This window comes from Xyrauchen texanus, chromosome 7 (assembly GCF_025860055.1).
Source record: "Xyrauchen texanus isolate HMW12.3.18 chromosome 7, RBS_HiC_50CHRs, whole genome shotgun sequence".
Classification (NCBI taxonomy): Eukaryota; Metazoa; Chordata; class Actinopteri; order Cypriniformes; family Catostomidae; genus Xyrauchen; species Xyrauchen texanus.
In genome coordinates, this window is record NC_068282.1 from 14,362,492 (window position 1) to 14,381,039 (window position 18,548).

Consider the following 18,548-nt stretch of genomic DNA (forward strand, 5'->3'; position numbering starts at 1 on the left):
AGTGCATATTGACATTTTAATAGCTCGTTACTTCAAGATAAGAATTTTAACCAAATGTTCTGCCTTTGAGTTGTAGAGGGCAGTAATAAGCTAGTTGCCAAAGAAAGGTAATTTAAAAGACATTAGAAACTGGCGTACTGTTTCTCTTCTTTGAACTGATTTCAAACTCATATCTAAGGCGTTGGCCACAGGCTGAACAAGGTAATATGGGAGGTTATTCATATGGACCAGACTTACTGTGTGCCAAACAGATCAATTCTAGACAATATTTATTTAATTTGAGTCTCCAAAATACGAGGACAAGCACATTGGGAATTGGGCATTCCAAATTGGGGGAAAAAAAGGAGGAACACAAAACAGAAAAGTGGAAGTGGATTACTCCACAGTTATAATAAAGGGAAGAACTCTAATAGACAGCAATCTGATAGCTTCACTCCTCTGGCATAAGCTTCCTTGTGTAGACCCTCCAAATGTTCTTTTGAGAAGACACAAGCTATCATAATTTAATAAATATATTTTTTGGGACAAACTACATTAGGTCCCTCAGAGTGTGCTTTCTTTGCCAGAGAATTACCTCTGAAAATTAATTATTAATATAGTAGAATTATTATATTTTTTATAGAAGTGTTTTGTGAAGGACAGGATTGATACTGTATGGAAGGAAAAACTAGGGGTTGAAAATTATGTTAAACAAGTTTGGAGGATATAATTCAAACCACCTGTTTTGAAAAGATTGGGAGATTTGCAGTGGAGGATTCTACCAGGTGCTGTAGCAGTAAATACTTTTATTTCTGATTAATCCAGTGGTTTCAAATGCATGTCCTTTTTGTAAAATAAGAGAAACAGTTTTTCATTGTTATTTGGAGTGTGCAAGGTTATATGTTTTGTTTAATTTATTTGAAGTTTTTTTTTGTTTGTTTGTTTGGGGAAGAATTTTCTGCTAAGAGTTTTATTTTTGGTCCTAGATATAAAGCTAAACAGAGAATTAAATGTCAGTTATTACATTTCATTGTGTGTCTCAAAGTAAATTAACCATTTATGAATACAATTTTGATTTATTTTAATTATTTTACAATGATGACAGACTGTGATGGGTTTTTACAACAATGGGGCATGCTATATATCAAGTGGTTGCTGGAATGTACATTTTGGCACTTCTGCTACAGTGATATTAGTATGAGAGCAAATGTGGGAATTTGATTGTTCTTATGCGAGTGCTGACAATCAAAGGTTCACCATTTTGCATTATGATAAAAAATGATGGAATTTGAATCTCTTGAGGAAAGCAGCTTGTGCACCATGCAATGAAGTTGAGGCTCTGGAGATTAAGTTTTTCTGCCATTTTTAACCCAAAACTGCCATCTCCTGGCCATTCTTAGGGTTTGGAATTATGGCGCTCCACTTGAACCAAGTTCATGTTCACCACACAAGCCAACTACTTAAGGCCCTGTTTTCTTATTGACCTGACTCTGGAACTTAAATAATGGTAGAATTTGGATGAATAAAATTTTTTTTAGGATACAAAAATACAATAAAGTGTTAATTTTGTTGCATTAAGTAGCTTTAAAATGTTAGCAAGGTCTGCTTCTGGAACGTATATCTAGATGTTGAAAGTTTCCTCGGGGACAAATGCACATGAGCATTTCTCTACTATGTGCAGTGTGTAAAATGTGTGGTAATAGAGTTAGTGTAGGCATGTATGACATTTTCAGCTTTAAGGGGATGTGAAGGGTAACCGTTGCCCGCTTTGGGTTTCCGGACTGGGCGCCTGCAGACATCCAGCTCCCCCTCTCCCTCTATCTCTCTCCCCATCACTCCTATCTCTGTATCACACCAGCCAGGCACTCAGCCAGGATACTGTGGTAACAGCTGAGCTGGCTTCTGCTTCACCATAGTGATCTTGATGGTGAAGAGAAAAGAAACCTTCAGTTTATTTGCTGTTTTTGATCCACTCGGTTTATTCACCAGCTAAACAAATTAGATGACAAATTATGGACTCTCAAAGACCAAATCTCATTGAATTAGAGGCCCATTTTACCACTGCCATGTGCATGCAATTTTGTCTGCATTTGTGGGTGAACTCGCAGTCATAGACCCTCTTTAAAATGGTCATTATAAGGGTCATTGACAAAAAGGTTGTCTAAAAATTTGAAATATTAAAAAAAATCTGTCAACTTCATAGAAATGTAATCTCTGAGTCCAAAAATATTATAACTTTCACTATCAAGAATTCCTTGCACTTGGAACACACAAGAGTGCATGCAACTTAATTAATTATTTCAATACAGTTTTCAAAAATATTTTTCAAATTGATATGAAATATTTATTCACAAATATGGGTTAGGGTTAGGGTTTAATTTAAATGTCAAAATGTTGATATTTAATGATATGATTTTATTTTGATTTAAGTCTTGAGGGTCTAAAGGTCTGTTTTCTGTTTTATAGCTACCTACATGTAGGTTACATTTGCATGACTTTAATTTGGTGGACAACATTTTTACAAATATTAATTAGTTTCACTACTAATTTTTTACAGAAATAATAATAAATGATTTTTCTGCACTACTCATGATAACATTGTTTTTTTATTATTATTTATTTACGATACAGCCTTTTTTGCAACTTTGATAAATTTTTGTTACTCTCTCTCTCTCTCTCTCTTTTACTACGGTTACACCACATGAGATTTTTTAACTTTAAGCTTCATAAAAATATCAAAGTGACTTTGAACTCAGTATTGAAAACTTGTTAGTTATAGAAGAGTAACAAGTAATGGTTTTGTGTGCATTGCATTTCAAATGTACACTCACTGATCACTTACATGTATTATTTGTATTAGGAACTCTATGGTCCTAATAAAGTGGTCTTCTGCTGATGTAGCCCATCCGCCTCAAGTTTTGACGTGTTGTAATTCTGAGATGCTATTCTGAATATACAATTGTACTGAGTGGTTACTGAGTTACAGAAGCCTTTCTGTCACCTCGAACCTGTCTGGCCATGCTCCGTTGACCTCTCTCATCAACAATGCATTTCTGTCCAAAGAACTTCCGCTCACTGGATGTTTTTTGGCACCATTCTGAGTAAACTCAAGAGACTGTTGTGCGTGAAAATCCCAGGAGATCAGCAGTTGCAGAAATACTCAAACCATCCTTCTGGCACCAACAATCATGCCATGTTCAAAATCATAGAGATCACATTTTTCCCCATTCTGATGATTGATGTGAACATTAACTGAAACTTCTGACCCGTATCTGCATGATTTTATGCATTGCACTGCTAATGTGTGTGCATGTGTATGTTAGTGAGTGTATGTGAATGTATGTGAAATATCACATCTGGTTGGAAGTCAGAGGATCATAGGCAAATGTTATTAATAGGTACTAGGAGTATGTTGAAGGGACTGACATCTCTTTGTGAAGACAGTTAAAAGGGGCTTATTCAACTGTGTACACACTCTCCCTGTTCTCCCTCTGTCACACACTTACATCTTTCAAGCTTCAAGATCAGAGGTCCATCTTAGCCATGTGCATGCAAGTTTGTTTGTGTGCATTTCAAATTTAACCTATGATGCCATCACACTGAAATCCTAATACTCAAACATACTTCAACAAATCCATTGCTTTTTTTGCCCGCAACCCCAATGCACAACATTTATTAAAAAGAAAAAAAAACGGAGATATCACATTGATATAATTTTTCAGACTATTTGCTATGACACTTGAAATTTAGCTCAAGGTGCCTCCCATTTCTCTGGATCACCTTTGAAATATTTCTACACTTTTATTGGAGCCACTTATGGCAAATTCAATTGACTGGACATGATTTGGAAAGGCACACACCTAAAAATGCATATCAGAGCAAAAACCAAGCCATGAGGACAAAGGAACTGCCTGTAGAGCTAAGAGATCTGGGGAAGGCAACAAAACAATTTCAGTTACATTGAAAGTTCCCAAGAGCACAGTGGCCTCCATAATTCTAAAATGGAAGAAGATTGGAACAAACAGGACTCTTCCTAGAGCTGGCCACCCAGCCAAACTGAGCAATCGGGGGAGAAGGGCCTTTGTAAGAGTGTTGACCAAAAATCTGATGGTCACTCTGGTTGAGTTCCAGAGATCATGTGTGGAGATGGGAGAAACTTGCAGAAGGACAACCATCACTGCAATACTCCACCGATCTGGGGTTTATGGTAGAGTGGCCAGATGGAAGCCTCTCCTCAGTGCAAGACACATAAAAAGTACCTAAAGGACTCTCAGACTGTGAGAAACAAGAATCTCTGTTCTGATGAAATGATGACTGAACTGTTTGGCCTTAATTCCAAGCGTCATGCCTGGAGGAAAACAGGCACTGCTCATCACCTGCGCAATACCATCCCAACAGTGAAGCATGGTGGTGGTAGCATCATGCTGTGGGGGTGTTGAAAAACACCCCCACAGCATGATGGTCAGAGTTGAAGGAAAGCTGAATGCAGCAAAATACAGAGATATTCTTAACGAAAACCTGGTCCATAGCGCTCAGGACCTCAGACTGCGCTGAAGGTTCACCTTCCAATAGGACAATGACCCTAAGCACACAGCCAAGACAACACAAGATTGGCTGAGGGACAACTCTGTGAATGTCCTTGAGTGGCCCAGCTAGAGCCCGGACTTGAACCCAATTGAACATAACTGGAGACCCCTGAAAATTGCTGTCCACCGATGGTCCCCATCCAACCTGACAGAGCTTTAGAGGATCTAAAGAGAAGAATGGCAGAAAATCCCCAAATCCAGGTCTGCAAAGCTTGTTGCATCATACCCAAAAAGACTGTAATCGCTGCCAAAGGTGCTTCAACTAAGTACAGAGTTAAGGGTCTTATGTCAATATGATATTTCAGTATTTTATTTTTAATACATTTGTAAAGTTTTTTTTTTTTTTTTTTTTTTTTGCTTTATCATTATGGGGTAGGCAGTATAGATTGATGTGATTTTTTTTTTAAAGCATTTTAGGATAAGGCTGCAACAACAAAATGTGAAAATAATTTAGAGGTGTGAATACTTTATTAATGCCCTGTAAGTAAATAAGAACATTGTTGACAAGGGTCACCCCAAGTTGACCTCTCTGCTTGTTGGGAAAATGTCTAGTTAGCCAGTTTTGTTTTTTTGTTGCTTGTTGGGAAAATGTCTAGTTAGCCAGTTATTATTGCAAAATAAACCCAGAAAGGGTGATCAGGACTCTGATGTGACATGCAAATATAAAACACAATACAATACTCGCATAGCTATGGAGGAAATTGGTTGCCTGCGACAATGGTCAATTATAAAGCTTAGCAGTCCTTATCCAAAAATATTTGACTGCAGAATGCTGTGATTTACCAATCAGAATTAAGTATTCCAGACAGCTGTGCAATAAACTTAAAGATCATATTTTATTTAGAATTCAAATCAATTCATGCAATACACATAGCGTGTGGTAGTTTGCTTGCATCTCACAGAGCAAATATAATCAGAGACTATTTGAGATGGCCCACTTCTATTAAAATAAATTGGAGAAATTGGAATGGCCTACAGTCAATGGATGTAGAAAGGAATTCCCACACACTGGCCTTACAGGTAAAAGAGCCAGTCACCTTTTAGATACAGACATCGGAACAGTTCTACTAAGTAGAGCCTACAAGCTTAGCATAAAATAGCATACTTCAGTGGTCCCATGGACATATTATGGGTGGTACACTTGCGAGGAGACAAGATAAAAAAAACTTTTTTTAACAGATGTCTTTTGAGGAGATGCTTCAGTGTGTTGGATAAACTGCTTTTGTGAGGAATCTGCTCATCACTTAATAAACTGACTGCCTGTCTGCTAATCTTCAGCATGTTTTACACTAAACAATCCTTTTGGAATGAACTGTATGTGGAGTTTACTATGATATAACTGCTTTTTTATAAGAGAAGACATGGACAGTTTTGCAACAGGTAGGTTTCAGTTTACAACTCTCCCCATTCATTTGTACGGTATCCACAAATTGTGACTTACTGTAGTAACACACTAGTTGACATTTATGCTCTCTACAATGGTAAAAGCAGGGAGGTTGTTATCTCAGTAACTAATAGAATCTCTGCTGCCTGTCAATCAAATTGAGAATGAGCATGCGCATTAGCTATTCAACCCAGGGACATTTTGTTTTTCAGTGTAATCTCAGGTAAGAAAGCACAATTTATGATAGCATTGTTGGCATATTTTACTGCTGATTAGAAATATGTTCTTTGATTGTAAACTTGACCAACTGTTATGGAGATATTAATATTCCACATTTTCACTGTGAGAGTAGCAAAGCATTCACACTGAATAAACTGTGGCATTTTACATTTATTTTGAAAGAGATTGTTATCTTTCGTTCAATATAATTCAAGGTCCAGATTATAATATCATTTCATAAAACATTGCAAATGAAATATATAGTTCAAGGATTACATGTTAAGATCTCAAATATTAAAATCTTAGCTCCTTTTTGGTCTTGTTTTCATTTCAACACTTTTGAATGAGTATCTTTCCCCTGTGCGATTGTCAGTCAGGATATACCAGGTGCCCCAGTAGATGCCATCTGTGATGCCACTGTAACGGCCATGGTAATAGCGGCCATTGAGGTTAGCAGCCAAACAAGAGTCAAACCACCAGCCTGCCCCATAATAACAGGCACAGTTGCCAGCAGCGTAGCGATCATGGTCTCGGTCGAATGTACTGAAAGCTCTGCCGTCATGGTTATACTGTTTGCTATAGCTGAGTGCATTGCCAGCATCACCATGGTAATCCTGAGCAGTTAGGCGAAACCTTACAGAGAGAAAACACACATCATAAGAAATTGTTACTGTATGTGTTTGAAAATAGGTGTTCTTATATAATAAGGACCTGAGTTTTAGCCACAGTATGTGTCCTGTGCAAAGAATATTTAATTTTGTGCTTATGTATAAATGCATTATTTTAAGTTTTATTCAATAAGAGCTTGTCATTCAACCCATTTGTATTTGCATCTCTTATATGTGTTTCCCAACCCTGGTCCTGGAGGCCCCCCATCACTGCACATTTTGGATATCTCCCTAATCAAACACACCTGATTCAACTCATCAGCTCGTTAATGGGACTCCAAGACCTGAATTGGGTGTGTCAGATAAGGGACATATACAAAATGTGCTGTGCTGGGGGGCCTCCAGGAACAGGGTTGGGAACCAATATTTGAAGTGGTGGTTGATCAATATGGATTTTTTGATGTCCGATGTCAATACAGATATCTTAAGAACAGTGATAACATGATTACCGATATAATGCCAATATATACAATACAAAATGACAGCAAATGAGGGGGCCTGGGTTGCTCAGTGAGTATTAACGCTGACTACCACACCTGGAGCCATGAGTTCAAATCCAGGGCGTGCTGAGTGACTCCAACCAGGTCACCTAAGCAACCAAATTGGCCTGGTTGCTAGGGAGGGTAGAGTCACATGGGGTAACCTCCTTGTGGTCACGATTAGGGGTTCTTGCTCTCAATGGGGTGCATGGTAATTTGTGCATAGATCGCAGAGAGTAATATAAGCCTCCCATGTTGTGAGTCTCCGCTGTGTCATCCACAGCAAGCCATGTGATAATATAAAATATTCACTCAAAATTCACAACGTTCATTCAATGAGCACTTTATTAGGAACACCTGTACACCTACAGTACTTACATCGGCCAATCATGTGACAGCAGTGCTATGCATAAAATCATTCAGATACAGTTCAGGAGCTTCAGTTAATGTTCACTTCAACCATCAGAATGGGAAAAATTTTGATTTTTAAATAAAGTGCTCAGTGAGTGTATTTTAAAAACAGAAACTGTTTAATATCTATTGACAGGAATGTTGCAAATTTACACTTTTGTTAAACGCCTATGTGGACACAGATATCAGTTAATCTCAAAATCAGCCTGGCTGATATATTGATCTGAAAGGTTCCCATAGGAGAGAGTTTGTATAAATCTTCATGTTTGTTTTGAGCAGTTTATGGGCTCTGTACAATTTACAGGTAATTATGAAAAAAATATTTTTTATAGTTGGATCCATTTCCTACAGTTTGGTTGAAATTCTGCCTTGGCACTGGCTTTTAGAAAGAAACTGAGAGAAAGTTTCTTAAATCAGAGGTGATCACTATAGTATTTGCGCATGGCCTATGTCTGTTTGTGCATATACGTACCGATAGTTTTCTCCTGCAACTTTAAAGGTGTTATAATTAGCATGACGTGTCTGTTCGTGCCAGTCTTGGAGAGTAATGCGCAACGTATGATGCCCGCTTGCAGTCAGAGCATACAGAACTGAATTCCCTAACCAGTGCTCTGTCTGTGGGGATCCAAATCCATCACAGTACTCTTGCCAGGTTCGGTTAAAATCAGTCTGTCCATCAAACCTGCGCTGAAACACTGTCCATCCCCCACCAGCCGAAACCATGTCACACACAGCCTGTAGTGAGAGAGGAGCATTAGTTGGACACAGACTCTAAATCAAGTCACAAAGGAATCACACATATTGTTAACAATTGGAAAGTCAATGGTTTTACGTTTGTAACTTTGCTCAACAGACATTCTGGTGATTGGATCTTTCACATGACATCAATACAACTCCTCTTTTATTTTATGCAAGATTAAAGGGGGTTTATTCTGGAATTTTACAGGACCAATTATTAACTGGTGTGTCTAAGCCTTTATGTTATCGTTGTACCTCTAGTGCTGGCCGCTTTGGATCTGGTTGTATGGTGTATATTCCATTCTCTTTAATTCCTAATTGGTAGATCTCATGACAGTCTTGAGGGTAAAGTCCTGTAGTTGGAGGCACTGCCATATACACATAAACAAAACGTCTGTGAACATTTGTCCATTAAATGACCTAGTACTCTCCCAGGCTGCATGGGACTGTTTGTTCTGTGTGTATCTATCTGTTTGTTTCTCACCTGTAGGAGTCCTTGGTTTGGAGCCAGTAGGTTTAGAATGTGTGATAATCTTCAGCAACAGCAGCAAGTCTTTCTCCCCATTTTTGCCCACCGCTCTTTCTAAGACAGTAAAGGTGAGACAGACAGGGGAAGTGAGTCAAAATAGAAGAAAGAAAAGAATGTATCTAACAATAAAGGTTGTTAAATGTTAGAAGGATGTGATCAAAAAGATCACATTTTTAAACTGGTATATTTGCTTCTTAAGTATTCCAGGATGGTTATAGTTTGTTGTGAGGTTATACAACGGTTAGAGAAAGGTTATGAGAGGGTCAAATGAAGGCATTCAAGGGTCTACAAGGATCTTGCATTCCAAAGAACACCTCTGTTTGCTTAGTGTAAATCTGCCGTTAATTTAATTGAGGGAACAACAGGAATGAGAGAATCCAAAGACAAGGATATGAAGAGAAAAAAATTGTGAAATAAAATATTGACCTAACACACAGTAAGATTTTAAGGAAACGTTTAAACAAAAATTATTAATTTACTGACCTCATAACATTTTAAATATGTATGACTTTCATTCTTCCATGGAACACAAAAGGTGAGTTGGAAGAATAACCTTTTCCTTATAACGAAAGTGAATGAGGACTCAGGCTATCAAACTTTACAGGAAAATTACATAAAAGAATACATAAAATTACACGAAAGCACTATAAAAGTGGTCCATTCAACTCATGAGCTATATTTTAAGTCTTCTAAAGCCATTAGTGATTCTCACTTCTGATTACTGAACAATTTGCTGTAATAAACTGGATCTTGTCAGTGAATCTCACACAATCTATTGGCTTTAGAAGACTAGGAATGGAGCACATGTAATTTTTTATTATCAATATTATTTTTGAATTATACTTTTATGATGCTTTTTTTATTTTCAAATTTGACAACCCCAGTCCTCGTTCATTCTCATTAAATGGAAAAGACTGGCTAGGATATTCTTCAAAAATGTACCTTTTTGTTCCGCAGAAGAGAAAAAGTCATATGGGTTTGGAACATCAGTAGGGTGAGTAAATAATGCTAGAATTTTCATGCAATAGAATGCTGTTTAATATAACAACCTAGTCTGGTGGCCATCTCTCTGAGTCTCTGACTATGGCAGTGGAGGTCACATTCTGTCAGCACTGCTGCCATAAGAGCCAAAAAGGCTACCAGTGAGTTAGACCCATCACCCTGATTCACAACCACTGATTCATGCTGCAGCATACAGCGCTGCAGCTGGATGAGACGTTCAGATGTGTCAGACATCTAGTACAGGACATATATATAAAAACACACAGTCATACACAAATTAGGTGTATCTTCAATCTCAGTCATCATATGTATCTAAGAGAACACTTTTAAATTGAATCTCTAAATCATCATTGGAGGCAACTTATCATGTAACAGAAAACTTTTTTCAGCTTTTTTACAAGCCACTGTAAACAAATTGCCCATATGTTAACACTTTCACTTTTTGACACATGGTCAGGAGCATTTTCTATATCTCATACTGTGTTTTCTATCCATTCATCCAGTATTTCCTGACTTCAACAAGCAAATTGTTGGAAATGACACTGATGCATATATTATTTTAATTCTGTAAATTAACAAGATGGCATAAACATCGAACCACTAGATAGTCTGGCACCGGGATACGGTGTTAACACTTCCACATTCAAAATTACTTTATATCATGATTTAAGATAGCTAATGTCTTGTATTTGCTATATCAAACAAACTCCTTACATACATACACATACCTGTCTTAAATACAAAGTATCTAGGTATGTATACATTTAAATGTAACAGGTAATAACTGTATTATAATTTGTACCCCCCAGTAAATTACTAAATACCGGAATGGATACACATTCTAATGCATTACACCAAAACACAGAACCCATATTTTTTATTGAGCACTATATTACCAAGATGTCTGGGGCTTAATGTCAGCTTTATATTACAAATATTAAATAATTGTGCTGTGAAAGTCACTTAGTGACATATTCACTAATTAGTTTACACGTAATGCCCATTGATGTGACAACATATAATCATGAGCAAAAGTCTTAGGCACATAAGATTTTTCACAAAAACATGTCTTAAGATGGTTATTTATATCTTTAGCTTTAGTGTGTCAATATTAAATATACATTTTAGACTCTCAAACATTCCTTTTGCAAATATAATAGAATAACTGGGAGCCCTGCAATAAATAGCATGGTCCCATCACATGTCCCCCACTGAACATTGAGTCGATCTGGTATTACATGAATAGACAGAAGCAAATTAATACATCCTAAATTGATAGAACTGTGGTGAATTCTCCAAGAAGCTTGGAAAATCCTATCTGCCAACAACCAAGAAAAACTGTGTCCAGGTTTACCTAGGAGATTTGGTGCTGTTTTGAAGGCAAACGGTGTCACACCAAATATTGATTTAGCTTATTTTATGTTTACCAGATGTTAACTGATAAATGAAAACTATTTATTGCATTATTTTTGAAGAAATCCTCACTATGCAAAATGTTTCACAACTGCCTAAAACTTTTGCACAGTACTGTACATTTATTTAGTCTATACAACACATGCACATTATTGTCTTGCACACATACACCCACTCACATATGCTTACCTGTGTATTTCTGCGTTTTCCTGGAGTCTTTTTGAGCCGTGTGTCCTGAGAGTGTGGGTGATGTATTTTGAGGGGCATCGCTGTTGCACTGCAGCTACCCTCACATCTCTTGTTTGGGGGACTGGCCACCAAGATGTCCTTCTGACACAGTACACAGATGCACATCATGTAAACACCCAGCAAAAGCAAGGGCACAACATGCACACAGACATGCATGCTGCTCAGGCCGCGATGGGAATTCAGAGAGGCGTCCAGAAAAATAGTATGTACCTGCTCCCTTAATTTTTCTCTTTAGTCCACTGGTCTCTGCAACTTAACTTTAATGGTATTTTATCTATCTTTAAGACAATTGTGCTGTATGTTCTGCTGTCTATCGCTCAATCAAGTTCTCACTCCTTCACATTGTATTTCTGTTTCTCTAGGTGCTCCTCAGATTTTCCTCTCCTGTTTTTCCTCTTTTATTTGATCTTCTCTCCTCTATCCCTCCCTCTTGCTCTCCTGTGTGCTCCCTTTCTTTTTTGTGAGGCTCTTTTGGCACAGATTCCTAGATAACTGTGGCTCTTTGCTGTCTGACATGCATTGGTACACCCGCCCCCTAACACATTATGTACATACACACACATGCAAACACTCACCACCTGAAATCCTTTCTGAGGTTACACTTTCTAGAATTTACAAATAAATAATCCCACATGCTCAATCACATACAAATACAAGAAAAAAGTAATGCTTTGAAGATGTAAAAACCTGATGAACAATGTTAGTGTCTCATTGTGGATTGTGTTTGAAGAGTTTGTTAAGGATCATAAAAACTGAGAGGAATTTCTCTTTTAACACTCATATTAAAAGATAGACAGACACACACAAACTAATTCATATACACACACAGGCAGAGAAGGATAAAACTATTTTGAATAGGGTGACCTCTGGTACACTTTGACCTTTAACCTTTCTCTGTCTACAAGAGGAAGGTGTAAGACCTGTTTTATTGAGGGGTGTTTGCTCTTTGTGTGCATGTGTGCATCTAATAGAAAGTGGTAAGAATGGCTATAAAAACAAGTGAAATTGTATATGAGCTAACATGCATATTACATTCGATGCATGATTCACCAGTTTTTTTCTATTAGGGGACCACACAACAGTATTTCTCATCAGAAGATAATGGGTTGTAGCAAGATAAATACCAACGTTTCAATTTGCAATGACGTTCAGAAGTCCATGGATTGTTGTGAACTGTGCTACTACCAGGGTTGGGAGGGTTACTTTTGAAATGTAGTCCATGTATTCATATATTTTTACTGGAAAACAATACAAAAATTATTATCAAGAATAAGATTTTTGCCCTTTTATCAAAGGTCTTACAAGAACAATTTAATTATGATCCAACATGTATTTTCATGATAAAGAATATGATCGTGCCTAGTAACGGGCATGTAAAATGGCTAGAAATAGTATTTTATCTTATTATAAAGCTCACAATTTACACAAGGTTCTTCTGCTCCAAACTTAATACAAATGAACTTTTCTGTCTGCTTGTGTGAATGTTACACTTCATAAAGAAAGTGTTTCACCACTGTTCAAATGCACTTTGGATCGCATCATTTTTATCATACATTTTTCCATCTTAAAGGATTAAATATTAGATTAAACAAATGACAAGAAAATGCAAAGTAATCTCTTCAGTAATCAAAATACTGAGTGCAGCTACTTATATTTTGTATTTTAAAAATGTAATCCTGTTACATGTATTTCGTTACTGCCCAACCCTGGCTACTACACATCCAAAGGTTCTGAAAAGATAAATACAGTATGTGTATATCCTCAAACACACACAAATTATCATCAGTAAATAGGCTTGAGCTGCCATCAAGTGCTGAATGTGTGGAATGGCACCATCAGCAGCTATCACTTGATTTGAATGAAATGTGAAGAGGAGCGGAAAACAAATGGAATATCTAGGCACATATTGAACTTCATTTTGTTTTATTCTGCCTTTTTGTTATAGTGCATTCCTGCTACTTTGAGTTTAAATTTAACATATTTAGAGGATCATGTGAGTGCTTTAAAATCTTCAAAAGCCTTTGCTTCTGTTATGTCTCATCAAAAAATAGAGATGTAATGTATAATAAACTTCCAGAACCCAATAAACTTGGCAGAAATGACACATGTTAATTCACGTATATAGAAGTGTTATAAAAGAGATAGTTTCTCTTTATCTGGTCTCCAATACAACAGAACCTGCTTGGATCTGCTGTTTAACTGTGTGATCTTACAAAGTCTTTGATATTTATTGAGCAATCAAACAACTGATATTACAGATTTTCTATTTCTAGCCCTGCCAACATTTCAACAGCTGCACCACCCAAAAAAATTATAAATTGTATTTTTAGCAATAAATTCTATGTATACAGTGCCGAAAATATTTAGACCCCCCTTTCACATTTTGTTATGTTGCTGCCTTATCAAAAAATGCTTTAAATTAGGATTTTTTTCACATCAATTTACACCCATAATGACAAATCAAAAAACAGATTTTGATCATCTTCTTCTTTCAGATGCTCCCGTTAGGGGTCGCCACAGCAGACCATCCGTGATCCACATATTTGACTTGGCACAAGTTTTAGATGCCCTTCATGACGCAACTCCCAGTGGCAGGGGGACTCTCACTCACACCTACGGGGCAGTTTTTTTTAGAGTCTCCAATTCAATTAACCTGCATTTTTTTGGACTTGTGGGGGAAACCAGAGCACTCTGAGGAAACCCACGTGAATACGGGGGAGAACACAGAAACATTCCACACAGAAAGGCCCAGTTGAGCCAGGACTGTGAGGTGACAGTGCTAACCACTGAGCCACTGTGCCGCCCTAAAAAACAGATTTGGATAATTTTGCAAATTTATTAAAAATAAAAATATCACATTTAAATAAGTATTCAGAGCCTTTGCTATGACACTTTTAGCTCAGGTGTATCCCATTTCTCTGGATCATCTTTGAGATGTTTCCACACTTTGATTGGAGTCCACCTGTGTCAAATTCTATTCATTGGACATGATTTGGAAAGGTACCCACAGTCTATATAAGGTCTCACTGCTGAAAATACATATACAAGGGATAATATTTACATTTTCCATTTAATTAAGTTTTCTTAACGATGACACAATGCAAACATCATTGATTTGTACTTTTCTTACTGATGAATCTGGGGGTATGATGAGCAGAATTTGCAACTGAAATCCATGTATAAGTTGCAAGGTATAAAAAAACATTTACAAGAAACACAGAACTGGCACGATGGGGCAAGTGAGAGTTAAGTCAACTAAGCCATCCTTATGCAGAGCCCTGCAGAAATGAGAGAACGATGATTTCTCATGATAACTACATAATAACTTTCACAATGTACACTGTAAAAACAAAGGAAGTGACTGTTCATGATTGTGTTTCAAAGCTTCCAGGGAATATCCTATAATATTCAATCATGCAACTCTAAGGGTGGAGTTCTCACCCCAACATAATTGAAAAATGCACCTGAAATACTCAAGAGTCTTAATGCGTCTTTACACAGCCTAGCTAAGGCTGCTCCATGCATGCTCAAAATTCTGTATAAAGATGCAATACAGCATAAAAGCCAGACTAAATTATGCCTGCTCTGACCCACCTCAGACCCTAGTATCAAAAGAAGGATGCTGCTTTGGTTCTGTGTAAATGAAAAGCAGCATTAGAGCAGCCTTAAACTGTTGTTGTCATGATAGTGCATATATTTCATAATTTAGTTTAATATTTAGAAGTATCATTTCTAAAGAGTACATATTTCTAAATTTATAATTTTAAAACATTATCTTTATTTATGTCATTGAAATGGCTGTATAAATGTATGTATGCATTATTTAATGCCACTTTAGATGCAGCTTATTAACTTTGAAGTTTAAACATAGCTTAAAGTGATAGTTCACCCAAAAATGAAAATGTTCTCATTATTTACTCACCCGCATGCCATTCCAGATGTGTATGACTTTCTTTCTTCTGATGACTACAACCAAAGGTTTTTATAAAAATATCTCAGCTCTGTGGGTCCATACAATGCAAGTGGTGGCCAGTACTTTGAAGGTCCAAAAAGCCTATTAAGGCATAAAATAAATCCATATGATTTCAGTGGTTTAATCCATGTCTTCAAATGCGATAAGATAGGTGTGTGTGTGTGAAAAACAGATTAATATTTAAGTCCTTTTTTTTTTTTTACTATAAATTCTCCTCCCTGCCCAGTGTGTGGTGATGGTGAATGTGATTCGCAAAAAAATACAAAAGAATATGGAAGTGAATGTAAAGCAGAAGATAGAAAGTCATACATATCTGGGATGGCATGAGGGTGAGTAAATGATTAGATCATTTTCATTTTTTGGGCAAACTATCCCTTTAAGATTGTTAAATAATGTAAAATTATTATATGTAAAATATCATCATATTCATAAGTAGTTGAAATTACAACTCTCAAACCCCAGATAGTTTTCAGACACCAATGTAAAAAAGAATTCTGCATAATATCATATGCATGAACTTGGGCAATATAAACCTTTAAAGTGTGGTGACTTCAGTGTAGCACAAATCAAAAAACACCCCAAAGAGTATGTCTTGATTTACCCCGTGAAATGCAGAAACAATGTTTCACAAGTCACACACTACTGTACCGTTCAAGCCAGGAAGACAAATGAGAAGTTTGCCAATGCACAGCCACGCGAGGGCGTTTACTGTGTTAGTTGATTGAATTTAAACTTGTTGTATCTCGAGGACATTTGGTTAACTCGATATACGTTATATAATTCTAGCTTCTTTAGTTTCCTAATTATTTTTTTATGTCCAGTGCACAAACTGTCTGTACATCCATAAAAAGTTGTTTGCCCCCAAAGTTGGTGCCCCTACCCACAATCGTAAGGTATTCTGTTGGCGAGATCTTTTCTTTGCTGGCTCTCGACATAATATCGCGTTTATTTAACGTCTATCGCACACTGCTAGAAAGAGAATCGTCTGCAGTTCCCATATAAATAATCCGAATTAGTCATATGTGTTAAACCGACAAGATAAAAGCTCTTAAAGTCGTGGGAGAAAACACAACTCCACAAGCTCCTCTGCCGACTATGTTGTTGTTCTCAATCACGTCCGCTTGTCGCCTTCAAATGTGAATCATGAACCTCGGGGATGATTGCGCATCTCTGACCTGACATTCTCACATTCGTAGAGACACACATATACGCATCAAGTTTGATCATGTCTGAACAAATCGAAGAGATAGCGCCTGACAAAGCTCCTGCTCCAAAAACAACCAAAACCAAGAAGGCACCGGCGAATGAGGGCAAACCTGTCGTAACTGCCTCTCCAGCTAAAAAGAAGAAAAAGAAGAGCAAGGGGCCCGGCAAGTACAGCCAGCTTGTCACTGATGCGATCCGAACCTTGGGTGAGAAAAACGGCTCGTCGCTTTTCAAGATATACAATGAAGCGAAGAAAGTGAGCTGGTTTGATCAGCAGAATGGTCGCATGTATCTGCGCTATTCTATCCGCGCGCTCCTGCTGAACGACACGCTCGTGCAGGTGAAAGGACTTGGAGCCAACGGCTCATTCAAGCTCAATAAAAAGAAATTTGAGAAAAAGGCAAAGAAAAATACCACCAAGTCGACCAAAACAGTTAAGTCTACCAAACCGGCGTCCAAAAAAGCTGTGGCAAAGAAAGTGAGTGCAAAGAAGGGCGCCAAAAAAAGCCCGGTTAAAAAGACTTCCACGACCACGAAGAAACCGAGTGTTAAGAAGACGACAATCAAACAGAAGAAAACCGCTCCCAAAAAGCCAAAAATCACGGCAAAGAAAGCGTCCAAGGCAAAGAAATCAAAATAGACTTTCTGGTTGAAACGACAACTGAATTGTTCTGAATATTATGATGTTTTCGACAATAGTACTGAGACGTATGGGGAAGCTTCGTTTTGTTTTTGTGTGATGATGATGATGAATTCGGACTTTATTCCTTAAAATAGCTTGCTGTATGTTGACTTGGGACTATTTCCATTTGTTTTTTAAAGTTCTTCTAGCTCTAAAGAAACAGCTTCGCAGTGACACGCCCACTTCAGTTTCTGCTCTGCAAACGTCACGCTTTTCGGAATGGCAGCGACACTGCTGTTTTGATTTTGAATCATTTCTACTGGCTTTGAATTTGTCTGTTAGAAGAAAAAGGTGGGGACACTTTGTAAATGTAATGTATTAGAATGTTTTATACGTCTGTTATACTGTTTCATATGCACTGTATCCCTGAACTTGTCTGCAAAAGCAATCTGTATGTAAAATAAAAACTCTCTTTTTATATATAAACGACGTACGACTCTGGTGTGTTAAAAGGAGATATCTTTTAAACTGTTGATTTAGGCAATATATGATTTTTGACAACAGATACCTTTAAATATAGAATACTAAATGTAAAGATTAGTTGTATCATTAGATCCCTCTTCCCTTAGTGATGTTTTGTCAAATCTCAATCCCTGCTCATGTACTCTGTTAATCCTTAAATGCATGGGTGTTTCACCAAACATTCTTACATATTCGGGCCTTTAGAGACCCGGCACGGATATCTATCACAAATAAATCTACAGAATGTCCAGATAGTGTTACATTTTCAATAATTAGATTAGAATAGAATCATCTGACAGTTTTACTTTCATATATTTCATGAGACAATTGGCTGTCAAATGCATATTGGCAACACAATACATTTAGGTACACATATGTATTTTCTAAGGCACATTTTGAAGAGATCTATAGAACAATAGATGTTTATGTTCTTCATCAAATGTAAATCAATTCAATCACTGACACAGCCCTACCTTGAGTAAGAAATAGCATGTTTAATATGTTTTTGTATACGCATATGAAATACTGATAATTGTCACACAGAAAATCAACGTGATATAGTTGTCAT

At 37.1% G+C, this 18,548-nt stretch overlaps 2 protein-coding genes across 2 annotated transcripts; one reads left to right on the forward strand and one right to left on the reverse strand.

The window, feature by feature from the left end:
* Positions 1-6,470: 6,470 nt before the first annotated feature.
* si:ch211-157b11.8 (fibroleukin) lies at positions 6,471-16,565 on the reverse strand. The gene is made up of 7 exons (XM_052130347.1): positions 16,470-16,565; positions 11,598-11,738; positions 10,043-10,229; positions 8,949-9,047; positions 8,720-8,832; positions 8,199-8,461; positions 6,471-6,801 (listed from the first exon to the last, which is right to left on the reverse strand). Exons 1-7 carry the CDS (start codon positions 16,563-16,565, stop codon positions 6,471-6,473), a joined length of 1,230 nt encoding a protein of 409 aa, XP_051986307.1.
* A 220-nt stretch (positions 16,566-16,785) lies between these two features.
* On the forward strand, positions 16,786-17,947 carry LOC127646212 (histone H1.10). Its single transcript, XM_052129710.1, has one exon. The coding sequence runs from the start codon at positions 16,856-16,858 to the stop codon at positions 17,474-17,476; it is 621 nt and encodes a 206-aa protein (XP_051985670.1). The 5' UTR covers positions 16,786-16,855; the 3' UTR covers positions 17,477-17,947.
* Positions 17,948-18,548: the final 601 nt, after the last annotated feature.

Excerpts from the sequence above, each read along its gene's own strand:
- si:ch211-157b11.8 (XM_052130347.1), bottom strand. The coding sequence starts at position 16,565 with ATGTCGAGAGCCAGCAAAGAAAAGATCTCGCCAACAGAATACCTTACG. Across the intron at positions 10,230-11,597 it reads GAAAACGCAGAAATACACAG|ATGTCTGACACATCTGAACG; the intron begins GTAAGCATATGT and ends GTCCTGTACTAG. Across the intron at positions 8,833-8,948 it reads CAAACCAAGGACTCCTACAG|TGCCTCCAACTACAGGACTT; the intron begins GTGAGAAACAAA and ends TGTATATGGCAG.
- LOC127646212 (XM_052129710.1), top strand. The coding sequence starts at position 16,856 with ATGTCTGAACAAATCGAAGAGATAGCGCCTGACAAAGCTCCTGCTCCA.